At 46.8% G+C, this 12,946-nt stretch overlaps 1 protein-coding gene across 9 annotated transcripts in view; it reads right to left on the reverse strand.

The window, feature by feature from the left end:
* The window catches only part of fryl (furry homolog, like), a 599,764-nt gene that overhangs the window by 139,494 nt on the left and 447,324 nt on the right, over nucleotides 1-12,946 (reverse strand). For all 9 annotated transcript variants that reach the window (XM_085969926.1, XM_085969925.1, XM_085969924.1 and 6 more), the window contains 4 exons: nucleotides 12,638-12,806; nucleotides 7,829-7,916; nucleotides 6,197-6,309; nucleotides 5,614-5,764 (listed from right to left, as the gene is read on the reverse strand). In XM_085969926.1, coding sequence (XP_085826052.1) covers nucleotides 5,614-5,764; nucleotides 6,197-6,309; nucleotides 7,829-7,916; nucleotides 12,638-12,806 — 521 coding nt within the window. The remainder of the gene's footprint in view (nucleotides 1-5,613; nucleotides 5,765-6,196; nucleotides 6,310-7,828; nucleotides 7,917-12,637; nucleotides 12,807-12,946) is intronic.

The raw sequence follows: 12,946 nt of genomic DNA on the forward strand, positions 1-12,946 counted from the left end.
ACAAAACCAAGAATAGTGAAAAGATCAGCAGGTCCGTCTGCATCTATGGAGAGAATAGACAAGTTAATGGTTTCAGATGTGGACCTTTCATCAGAACAGGAAGATATTACAAATGAACACCATTTAAACAGGAACAGGACAAAGGGAAGGGGAAAGGGAAAAACATAGAAACATAGAGGATAGGAGCAGGAGTAGGTCATTCGGCCCCTTGAGCCTGCTCCACCATTCAATGAGATCATGGCTGATCATCCAAATTCAGTACCCTGTCCCTGCTTTCTCCCCATACCCCTTGATCCCTTTAGCCTTAAGAAATGTATCCAACTCCTTCTTGAATATATTTAATGAATTGACCTCCACTGCCTTCTGTGGTAGAGAATTCCACAGGTTCACCACTCTCTGGGTGAAGAAATTCCTCCTCATCTCTGTCCTAAATGGCTTACCCCTTATCCTTAGACTGTGACCCCTGGTTCTGGACTCCCCGGCCATCGGGAACATCCTTCCTGCATCTAGTCTGTCCAGTCCTGTCAGAATTTTATCCCCTCTCATTCTTCTAAACTCCAGCGTGTATAAGCCCAATCGACCCAATCTCTCCTCATACGTCATTCCTGCCATCCCAGGTATCAGTCTGGTGAATCTTCGCTGCACTCCCTCCATGGCAAGAACATCCTTCCTCAGATAAGGCGACCAAAACTGCACACAATACTCAAAGTGTGGTCTCACCAAGGCCCTGTGCAACTGCAGCAAGACATCCTTGTTCTTGTACTCGAACCCTCTCGCTACGAAGGCCAACATACCATTTGCCTTCTTAACCGCCTGCTGCACCTGCATGCTTACCTTCAGCGACTGGTGCACAAGGACGCCCAGGTCTTGTTGCACTTCCCCTTGTCTCAATCTATTGCCGTTCAGATAATAATCTGCCTTCCTGTTTTTGCCACCAAAATGGATAACCTCGCATTTATCTACATTATACTGCATCTGCCATGCTTCTGCCCAATCACCCAACCTGTCCAAATCATACTGGAGTTTCTCGGCATCCTCCTCACAGCACACATGCCCACCCAGCTTTGTGTCGTCTGCAAACTTGGAGTTATTACATCTAGTTCCCTCATCTAGATCATTTATATATATAAGTGAATAGCTGGGGTCCTAACACCGATCCCTGCGGAACTCCACTAGTCACTGCCTGCCTGCCACTCGGAAAAAGAGCCGTTTATTCCAACTCTTTGCTTCCTGTCTGCCAACCAGTTCTTTATCCAAGTCAGTACCTTGCCCCCAATCCCATGTGCCTTAACTTTACACGCTAATCTCTTATGCGGGACCTTATTGAAAGCCTTCTGAAAGTCCAAATACACCATATCCACTGGTTCTCCCTTTCTATTCTACCAGTTACATCCTCAAAAAATTCCAGTAGATTAATCAAGCACGATAAAACACACACACACGGGGATAAAAGCAAAAGATAGGAAGGAGAAAAACAAAAGTGGCAGTCAGAGAAATCAACGGTTTAAATCAAACGTGGCCACAGTAAATAATAATTCTAATAGGTCTAAGAGCGTTAAAAAAACAAGCCTGAAGGGCTTTGTGTCTTAATGCAAGGAGCATTTGTAATAAGGTGGACGAATTGGCTGCGCAAATAGAGGTAAACGAATATGATTTGGTTGGGATTACGGAAACGTGGCTCAAGGATGGCCAAGACTGGGAACTCAACATCCAGGGGTATTCAATATTCAGGAAAGATAGGCAAAAAGGAAAGGGAGGTGCGGTAGCATTACTGGTTAAAGAAGGGATTAATACAATTGTAATGAAGGATATTAGCTCTAATGATGTGGAATCTGTATGGGTAGAATTGAGAAATACTAAGGGGAAAAAAACATTAGTGGGAGTGGTATATAGACCTCCCAACAGTAAGGCGGAGGTTGGGGATGGCATTAAAAGGGAAATTAAAGAAGCGTGCAATAAGGGCACAGCAGTCATCATGGGTGACTTTAATCTACATATAGATTGGGCCAACCAAATTAGTAACAATACTGTGGAGGAGGAATTCCTGGAGTGTTTACGGGATGGTTTCCTGGACCAATATGTCGAGGAACCAACCAGAGATCAGGCCATCTTAGACTGGGTATTACGTAACGAGAAAGGATTAATTAGCAATCTTGTTGTACGAGGCCCCTTGGGTCGGAGCAATCATAATATGATCGAATTCTTCATTAAGATGGAGAATGAAGTAGTTGACTCAGAGACTAGGGTCCTCAATTTAAATAAGGGAAACTACGATGGTCTGAGGAGCAAGTTGGATAGGATTGATTGGGGAATGGCACTCAAAGGGTTGACAGTGGATAGGCAATGGCAAACACTCAAAGACCGAATGGATGAGCTACAGAATTTGTTCATCCCAGTTTGGCATAAAAATAAAACAAAAAAGGTGACTCAACCGTGGCTAACAAGGGAAATTAGGGATAGCATAAGATCCAAGGAGACGGCATATAAATTGGCCAGAAAAAGCAATAATCCTGAGGATTGGGAGCAGTTTAGGATTCAACAAAGGAGGACAAAGGGATTAATTAAGAAAGGGAAAATAGAATATGAGAGTAAGCTAGCAAGGAACATAAAAACTGACTGTAAAAGCTTTTATAGATATGTGAAGAGAAAAAGATTGGTGAAGTCAAGCGTAGGTCCCTTGCAGTCAGAATCAGGGGAATTTATAATGGGAAACAAAGAAATGGCAGACCAACTAAATTCATACTTTGGTTCTGTCTTCACAAAGGAGGACACAAATAACCTCCCAGAGATGCCGGGGAACATAGGGTCTGATGAAAGGGTGGAACTGAAAGAAATCAGTATTTGTAGGGAAATGGTGTTAGGAAAATTGATGGGACTGAAGGCTGATAAATCCCCAGGGCCTGATAATCTACATCCCAGGGTACTAACTCGATAGACTCTGGAACAGTACCCATGGATTGGAGGGTAGCTAATGTTACCCCACTATTCAAAAAAGGTGGTAGAGAAAAAGCGGGGAATTATAGACCGGTAAGCCTGACATCGGTAGTGGGGAAAATGCTAGAGTCTATTATAAAAGATGTAATAGCAGAGCACTTGGAAAGCAGTGACAGGATCGGACAAAGTCAACATGGATTTACAAAAGGTAAATCATGCTTGACTAATCTACTAGAATTTTTTGAGGATGTAACTGGTAAAATAGATAAGGGAGAACCAGTGGATATGGTGTATTTGGACTTTCAGAAGGCTTTCGATAAGGTCCCACATAAGAGATTAGCGTGCAAAATTAAGGCACATGGGATTGGGGGCAAGGTATTGACTTGGATAGAGAACTGGTTGGCGGACAGAAAGCAAAGATTTGGAATAAACGGGTCGTTTTCCAAGTGGCAGGCAGTGACTAGTGGGGTACCGCAAGGATCGGTCCTAGGACTCCAGCTGTTCACAATATATATTAATGATCTGGACGAGGGAATTGGATGTAATATCTCCAAATTTGCAGACGACACAAAGCTGGGTGGGAGGGTATGCTGTGAGGAGGATGTCGTGAAACTCCAGTATGATTTGGACAGGTTGGGTGATTGGGCAGAAAAATGGCAAATGCACTATAATGTGGATAAATGTGAGGTTATCCACTTTGGTGGCAAAAACAGGAAGGCAGATTATTATTTGAATGGCAATAGATTGGGAGAAGGGGAAGTGCAAAGAGACCTGGGTGTTCTTGTGTACCAGTCGCTGAAGGTAAGCATGCAGGTGCAGCAGGCGGTTAAGAAGGCAAATGGTATGTTGGCCTTCGTAGCAAGAGGGTTTGAGTACAGGAACAAGGATGTCTTGCTACAGTTGTACAGGGCCTTGGTGAGACCGCACCTTGAGTACTGTGTGCAATTTTGGTCGCCTTACCGGAGGAAGGACGTTCTTGCCATGGAAGGAGTGCAGCGAAGATTCACCAGGCTGATACCTGGGATGGCAGGAATGACGTATGAGGAGAGATTGTGTCGATTGGGCTTATACTCACTGGAGTTTAGAAGATTGAGAGGGGATCTCATCGAAACCTATAAAATTCTGTTAGGCCTGGACACACTAGATGCAGGAAGGGTGTTTCTGATGGCCAGGGAGTCCAGAACCAGGGGTCATAGTCTAAGGATAAGGGGTAAGCCATTTAGGACTGAAATGAGGAGGAATTTCTTCACCCAGAGAGTGGTGAACCTGTGGAATTCTCTGCCACAGAGGCCAGTTCATTAAATATATTCAAGAAAGAGTTGGATATATTTCTTAAGGCTAAAGGGATCAAGGGATATGGGGAGAAGGCAGGGACAGGGTACTGAACTTGGATGATCAGCCATGATCTCATTGAATGGCGGAGCAGGCTTGAAGGGCCGAATGGCCTACTCCTGCTCCTATCTTCTATGTTTCTATGTTTCATACACGAGGAGAAATGGAATGGCCTGTAAGGTTCACTAAAACCATTTCCTTTGGCCTGTTCCTCTATTTAAATGCTGTTCATCTGTAATATCTTCTAGTTCTTACAGAGGACCCACACTTGAAACTTATTAACTTGTCTGTCATCTCCACAGATGCTGAGTGACCTGCTATGTGTTTCCAGCATTTTCTGAGATCATTTGAGGTCACATTGATGCTACTAAATGGTGCAGAAAGAAACTGAAATGAGTAGATAAAAACAGAAAACGCTGGAAATAAAGAGGTCAGTCAACACTTGTGAAGAGAAAAGACAGGTTATGACATTTCAGGTTCATACTCTTCATCAGACTAAGGATATGATGAAAGGTTCACATCCAAGACATCATCAACTGTCTTTTCTCTTTACAGACCCTGATTGACCTGCTCTGTATTTTCAGCATTTCTGGTTTTCATTTCAGCTTTCCAGCATTTGCAGTTTTTACTTTTTAATTTACAACAGAAATGAGGAATTGTATGATGAATACAATGTCTGTGGCTCCATTGCAATGATTCTAGAGACAGACCGGGTATGGTAGAGAAGCGAGTACAAGCAGAGACGGAAAGACAGAAATACAGACCACGAGTGTGAGGACTGACTAAACAGAAAGACAATGACAGACAAGGCAAGGAAGAAATCGAGGGGGAGAGGGAATAACTCCTTGTGGAGTACAGCTGCTAATCAGCCTTGATATAAGTGTAGTTTGCCTGTTCCAAAACCAAATGGTTTCAAAAAGAACTGTACTTTCTCTGATAAGGTCAGTGCAAATAATTTTGAAAAAAACTTGGAACCAGACAAACTATATCCGCAAAAACCTTGGAAAAAGGATGCACTCCACAGGAAGGTCGACCACTTGACTTCATCATAAACTATACAAGTGTTTCCTGATGATCCAAACTTCAGCACTTAAACATTGTAACAATTAAAAATCCAGCCTGGATTACAGGGAAACAAGTTAGTTCACACTTAGTTTAGGAATATAATTTGTTGTCATTACATTCCTCCACGCTGATCAACCAGCAGATCAAACACCAAGTACACATTTTGCTGAATACTACGAACACATGGCTTCAGTAATTTTACACACAGGATGTTGCAATCATTTATTTTTAATAGTGTTGTAGAAAGCATGAGGTTATTGTCTAAGTGCAGTGTTCACTGACCTCTGCAGGGGTATTCCCGGGGTGCCAGTCTCAGGCAGGTAATCAGCCAGTGGTGACCAGCTTCCACCAGTGGGAGGAAATGGCAATGGCTCTGCTTTGTTAAGTTCCATCACTTTCAGCCTCCAGTTTGCATAAATTGGCATGGAATCACCTATTAAATACACAGTATGCAACAGTGGAGTTAGTAATGGGCACTTTAAATGGTTCACTGAATTTCCTTCCCAGACAGCAGAACAGTCTTTAGCCTTTTACACATCATGTGTAAAATGGATAATCTGTGCATTCAGATTCAGGTGCACAACAGAGAAATTGTGTTAAAAGGTCAGACAGACTGCCTCCTGTGAATAAAGATGTGTACTGCTAAAATTTATAATTCCAGAAATATAAATTATGTACAAATACAGTTTCTATGATCCTAACCATACTTACCATTTTTAAATATTTAGTCAAGTGCCTCACTTTTAACAATATAATTGCTCAGTTGACTCACAGTCTAAACATATTATACATTTGGAATCTTAAAGGGGGTTTCACGCTAAGTTAGAAAATGCTTTGCAATATATTTTGAAATTAATGTACGCACTCTTCTCCTCTTCATAGGATCCTCCAGAGCTGCTGCTGTAACGAGATTCCAGCCGGTGATGCTGCCGGTTCAGGTTACTATTCAGCCCACCATACATATCGAGGTGTCCATAACTGTTAAAATAGAAAAAGCAATTAATTAAGTTTGACTATATTGTACATGTACGTGTGTATGTATGTAAAACGTAGGAAGAAAAGTTCACACGTTGGCCTGACAGCGAACTGGCAGCGTTCACCATCATTCCCCCTTTGAAACTGACTGCAACTTTGGGATTTGGCGCAGGCGCATGCGAAAATCCTGAAGTTGCGGTCTGCCATTCACAGCTCCAACACAGGGCTGCGCTGTGCTCTCGCAGCACATATCTGGCAATCAGTGTAAACACCCAAATCAGGGAAACTGACGAAAACTTCGGCTCTTACGCAGTAAATTCCCCACTAAAAATTAGACCCAAAGAGATTAGGTGTAACTGGGGTTTTAACAGTGTCTTGACCGTTAAAACAAAGGTTAAGGGCCTGGAAAACTAATTTTAATTTTGTGCAGTGAAATTTGTCCATTTTAATAAAAATAAAAAAATTTCAGAAACTTAAAAAAAATTTGATTTAAAAAAAAAATTTGTCCATCTTTATTTCAGGTTTGCCTTTTCCCCATGTGAGAGCCCCAATCTTTGTTTTGCTCTTTAACATTTTTAAAAAGTTAGAATTTTATTGAGATTACTCACTTCCTTGTTCGCCGTCTGCGAGAATTCTGCGTTTGATTGGCTGCTTAGACAGCTTGATGGCGTCACAGCAGTTCGCACAAGGGGATCCCCACTAACCTCCGTTGATTTGAATTGAATGTCGGAAAACCCGAAGTTCTTGACACAGGGATCGTAAGATCCTTGTGTGAAGCGTACTTCGGGGCCAGCAGCGAAAGCCTTTGCTTCGCTGCCGACTGCAAATTCCGGGCCAATGTTTTTAATTTCACTACAATTTGTATATTTCCCTCCTCAATTTATTATTATTTTAGATTAAAGGTTTCGGTAGAATGGTGACAGTGACGTTCCAACACACTGTATAACAGACTGGACAGAACACAAGCCTGGAGGCCCAATTCCCTAAATTGTAAATTCCCATTGTTGCCCATGCTATTGGAGAGGGGACAATAGGGAAAGATGGAAAATTGGCATTTAAGTCAGCCCAGGACATTCCTGTCTACCTCTTCACCGAAACATTAACAAGGCAAAGGGTGTGTAAGTAGCTGAAGAAGTGAGTGGCCTGGGGAAATAAATAAAGAAAATCAAGGCTTTCACTACCTCAGGATGACCGAAAGTGTTTAAGTCAATGTAGTCACTATTGTAACATAGGAAATGAGTCAGCCATTTTGCGCCGAGCAAGCTCCCACAAACAGCAATGAAATAAATGACCAGATCATCAAATTTAGGTGCTGGTTGAGGGCTAAATGTTGGCCAGGACACCGGGAGAACACCCCTGCACTTCCTCAAAGAGACAGAAGCAGAAGAGGACAGAGAGCGAGAAGCAGCAACACAAAGATATCAGAGATAGGTAAACAGTGACCATATTCTCCAACTTATAAACATTTTGAGAAATTATAATGCAGTTTTATTTTTATTTTTTTTTGAACAAAAGTACATACTTCTCATCAATAGTAGGATCCTTTGCTAGCTTACTGTCCTGATGACCATCATGTCCAGCCACCATTGTATTGCTGCTGGAAGTGGTACCTACACAGAACAGAAATGAATAAGAAACTGAAGGAGGCAATATTTACCTGAAAAGTGCAATTAAACCATAAAATGACAAGCTAGAATTTAGAAAAAAAAAATTCATATTGAAAAATTGCACTATTAAATTACAAGTATATCTAGGAACAAACAAGGTAAGTCAGTTCTTTAGTGAACTTTATGAGAGGCACACTGGATATTTTTGTCTCTAAACAAAACTATAATAAAGTACAATTCTCAGGCCTAGAAATTGGGTATAGCCCCGCTTGAGGCGCTAGAACTGGCGGTGCGCTAAGTTTATAGCCAGACGAAACTTATCGCTGCCTGGCGAGATATTGGGTTGCATCGCCCCCAAAGGGGATTGAGGCGCTAATTCAGCCGTTGCACGGGGCTCCTAAGGCACAAAAGTTCAGGCGCTACTCAATATCGACGCGGACGGGCGCAGCGCAGGTGATCTCAATTACGGGAAACCACGAGACTTCCAGGCGCCGGCCGGCTCTTAAAGGGGTGGGTCAGTCAGCCTGAGCTTCAACACCCAACGCCCTGTAGGCCTCAGAATCGGCGCTCGCCCTTCTCTGGCGTTAGAAACTTGTTGAGCATGGAGAAGGTTAGACAGAGAGCAGAGCGCTTCAGCACTGAGGCTCTGGACCAGTTGGTGGCTGCAGTTGAGCGCCGTCGAGATGTCCTGTATCCAGACAATGGCAAGAGGCCGAATCAGAAGGCTTACCGACGATCTTGGAGGGAGGTTGCTGTGAGGGTCAACTCCAGCAGCATGGCGACCGGGACCCCTGTTCAGTGCAGGAAGAAATTCAACGACCTCACACGGATCGTTAGGGTGAGTGATGGTTTACCAAACTTCTGATTCCCTCCATCTGCAGCTGACTTCGGGCACCCTGTTGCAATGATGCCCCAATGGCCATCTGCCAGCAAGCACCCATGGCCCTTTCTGGCCACACACATGGACAGATGTCTCAAGGCCTCATGTAAGGGCTCTTTCACCATGGGGGGCATGCGATGATGTCTCAAGGCCTCATGTAAGGGCTCTTGCACCATGGGGGGCATGCGATGATCTCTCAAGGCATCATGTAAGGGCTCTTGCACCATGGGGGGCATGAGATTATCTCTCAAGGCATCATGTTACAGAACTTCCCCTTCTTTCCCCTGCAGTCCAAGCTGGCGACAATCCGAAAGGAGCAGCATCGAACCGGTGGCGGACCTCCACAAGTGGTCACTCTCACGGATCTGGAGGAGAGAGTGCACCAGATTCTTGGAGGACGTCTGTCTGGTCCTGTGACCACTGCATCTGCCGACCCCATTTCCGACAGCGAGGGTAAGACTCTCACCTTTTTCACCTGTTGCCTTCCACTTGGTCCCCCCGCCAGCATGCATCCTCAGTGTGCAGCCATGTCAGAGCCTTGCCGCAATCTGGCATGCCTTTCAGCAAACCTGTCCTTTTGCTAAAGCCACTCTTCCACCTCCCTACTTTCAGATGAATCAGCACCAACTCGGGCTCAATGCACTGAAGCTGCCAATGCCAGTGCCACCGGAGGCGAGGAGCAGGAGGACTCCGGACCAGCCGTTGCAGAATCCAGGGAGCGGACACATCTACAGACTGGGGATAGTAGTCCCCTGGAGGGGAGCTCTGAGGATGAACCAGTTGCCGGACCAAGCGGCATGCAGCAACGCAAGGGGGATAGGCAAGTTCGGCCACCGTCTCCCCGGAGGGCAAGGCAGGTAGTGATGACTGCTGCACAGAGTGCAGATGAGGTGCGTCGCCTGGCTGAAATGAGCAAACAGGCCCGGGTCAGACATATGGAGCTGATGGCTGCAGTGGAGAAGATGCCTGAGTCAATAGATTCATTGGCTAAGAGTATGTTGGACTTCGGGGCAACAATGGAGAGGACTCTCCAGGGCTTCGGGGCAACAATGGACAGGTCTATCCAGGGCTTCGGGGCAACAATGGGCAGGACTATCCAGCGCTTCGGCCCAACAATGGAGAGGACTGTCCACGGCTGAGTCGGCTATGGAAAGGACTGTTCAGGGCTTCGGACAATCCCTGGAAAGGTCTGTCCAGGGCTTGTCCGAGGCAGTGGAGCAGTCGGCACCTGCCTTGTCCGAAGCAAGGGGAAGAACTGTCCAGGGCTTCTCCGAAGCACTGGCATCTGGCACACAGGTCCTCACTGTTGCCACGCAGTCACTTGCTGGGCTCCTCCACACCCAGATTGAGGCAATGCGATCTCTCACTGCAGCCACCCTCTCTGCATCAGTTAGGATCACCCCGGGCCCTTCCAGTCCCATACAAGGCCAGGAATCAGTGGAGCATGCGATTGTGGCGGATGAGCCGAGCCGCTGCCCTCAGATAGCCAGTGTGTCGTCCGACCATGGTGCAGGTGTCCTCTCTCGGCAGGAGACCATTGCACATGCCAGCGCTGGGACGTCTGCATTGCAGCTGCCACCACCTGCAGGGCACACTGCTTCCAGCCATGGTCACATCAAGCATCCTGCGTCCGCACCCTCCAAGCCCAAAGGTTGGCCAGGCCATACCCAGGGGCTTCTGCGCTTCCACACAGTCAGCAGGCATCCCCCTTGAGCCCGCCACTGGGGTCCAATTACGTAGGAGCAGCAGGGAGGGAAGGGGCCGGGCGCGAAAGAGAAGTCGTTCTCCCTCAAGGGGCCAGTTGCAGAGGGAGGTGCTGAGACGTTTCTTTGTCCAAATTCAAGGACACCCTCACCTGTTGTTATATTTGCAGAAGGTTTGTTGAGTTTTGCGGCTTTGCCGAAGAGTTCAGTTATTTAGTAACTTATGGTTTCTGTTCACATTACATTGTTTTGCTGTAATGAAAGACTTTTGTGCCAATAAACAGAAGTTTCAATGTGGCATGGTGCACGTGACTACTTTCAGTGATGCTGGCATTCAGAGGCCGTCAAACATCCAAAGTGCGCATGAGTTAAGACTCTCATCATTCCGCCACAGGGGTCTCGAAACGAGTCCTGATGAGCCTCTGACGTATGGCCCTTCCACTTTCAGCAGCCCTTCCATCTTCCTCCTCCTCCTCCTCTGCCTGCGCTTCCTCCTCCTCCTCCACCTGCTCTTCCTCCTCCTCTTCCTCCTCCTCCACCTCCTCCTCTTCCTCCTCCTCCACCTGCTCTTCCTCCTCCTCCTCCTCTTCCTCCTCCTCCTCCACCTGCTCTTCCTCCTCCTCCACCTGCTCTTCCACCTCCTCCTCCACCTGCTCTTCCTCCTCCTCCTCCACCTGCTCTTCCTCCTCCTCCTCCTCCTCCTCCACCTGCTCTTCCTCCTCCTCCTCCGCCTGCTCTTCCTCCTCCTCCTCCGCCTGCTCTTCTTCCTCCTCCACCTGCTCTTCCTCCTCCTCCTCCTCCTCCTCCACCTGCTCTTCCTCCTCCTCCTCCGCCTGCTCTTCCTCCTCCTCCTCCGCCTGCTCTTCCTCCTCCTCCTCCTCCTCCACCTGCTCTTCCTCCTCCTCCTCCTCCTCTGCCTGCTCTTCCTCCTCCTCCTCCTCCTGCTCTTCCTCCTCCTCCTCCTGCTCTTCCTCCTCCTCCACCTGCTCTTCCTCCTCCTCCTCCTCCTCCACCTGCTCTTCCTCCTCCTCCACCTGCTCTTCCTCCTCCTCCTCCTCCGCCTGCTCTTCCTCCTCCTCCTCCTCCGCCTGCTCTTCCTCCTCCTCCTCCTCCGCCTGCTCTTCCTCCTCCTCCTCCTCCGCCTGCTCTTCCTCCTCCTCCGCCTGCTCTTCCTCCTCCTCCTCCTCCTCATCCTCCTCCTCCTCCTCCTCCGCCTGCTCTGCTGGTCGTTGAGGGACAGCTGGAATTGGCTGGGTGCGTCGATTCGCCAAGTTGTGGAGCATGCAGCAGACGACGACAATGTGTCCCACTTGCTGCGGCGAGTGCTGCAGGGATCCCCCCCGAATGTTCCAGACATCGGAAACGCTTTTTGAGAACACCAATAGTGTGCTGTTTACTGTGCCTGGTCGCCTGATGGCCGCTGATCAGCTCTTCTCTAAAGCTAAATTCCCAAAACTCCGCTCCACAGTAGCTCGTCAACTCTATCCAGCAACGATCGCAATGAGCAGGCCAAGTGGCTGAAGATTCTGCACTAGAGCTGTCCCCTTTAAATAGCGCCCCCCTACTCCGAGAAGGGCCTGCTAGCCCTCCCTCGAACTGTCACTAATAGCGCTAGGCGTTAAGGCTCCGGGCGCCACCCAATATGCGCTCAGGCGCTCCTAGAAGGCGTTGCACACTGAAATGACGTCATGATCTGCTTGCGCGCGCGGGCGCGCGCAAACACTTAGCGCAGGCGCTAAATGTATAGTCAATATCTGAGTTGTCGCTATCTTCATAGCGACCGCCCCAACATAGGGTATCGCCCCAATTCTAGGTCTCTTTAGGCGCTCAGCGCCGGCGCTACCAACCGAATTTCTAGGCCTCAATGTTCCTTTGCTGCCTTCGCCAAATATTTCTTTTATGTCACATATGTATTTTGATTCAATGAGACTATTTGCTTTTCCTTCAAAACAATTACATTTATATCCTTATAAAAGCAAACTGGGTTTAAATTTACCAGAAGCAGATCTGACCAATAACAACAACTTGTATTTATATAGCGCCTTTAACGTAGTAAAACATCCGAAGGTGCTTCACAGGAGCATTGTAAGACTTAAAGAATAATATAAACTTTGGTAGGTACCCTGCTAAACTGAAGTTACCTGAGGCGATGGAGGGGATTTTGTAGCTAGAGGTGATGCGGTAGTAGGGTGGGTTGTCCATGTGAATGACAGCTGAGCTAACTGGATCAGTCAGTTGCAGTTCTGCCACCAGCTCCTCCAACAGCTGCATCGTTTTATCTCTGCCCAGATACACAACCACTTTCTTGATCTGTGTAGGCACAAACACAAAAAAATTAGTTATAAACATGAAAAAATAAAGTTGTTCCTGTGATTTCTGCAGAGCTGCATAATTTTTCCACTTTCTCTGGTCAGCTAGATCATTGAAGCCAAGATGCTACTTCATAGCAA

The sequence above is a fragment of the Somniosus microcephalus genome, chromosome 2, assembly GCF_052327205.1.
Source record: "Somniosus microcephalus isolate GS21.2 chromosome 2, FLI_Smic_1.0, whole genome shotgun sequence".
Lineage (NCBI taxonomy): Eukaryota > Metazoa > Chordata > Chondrichthyes > Squaliformes > Somniosidae > Somniosus > Somniosus microcephalus.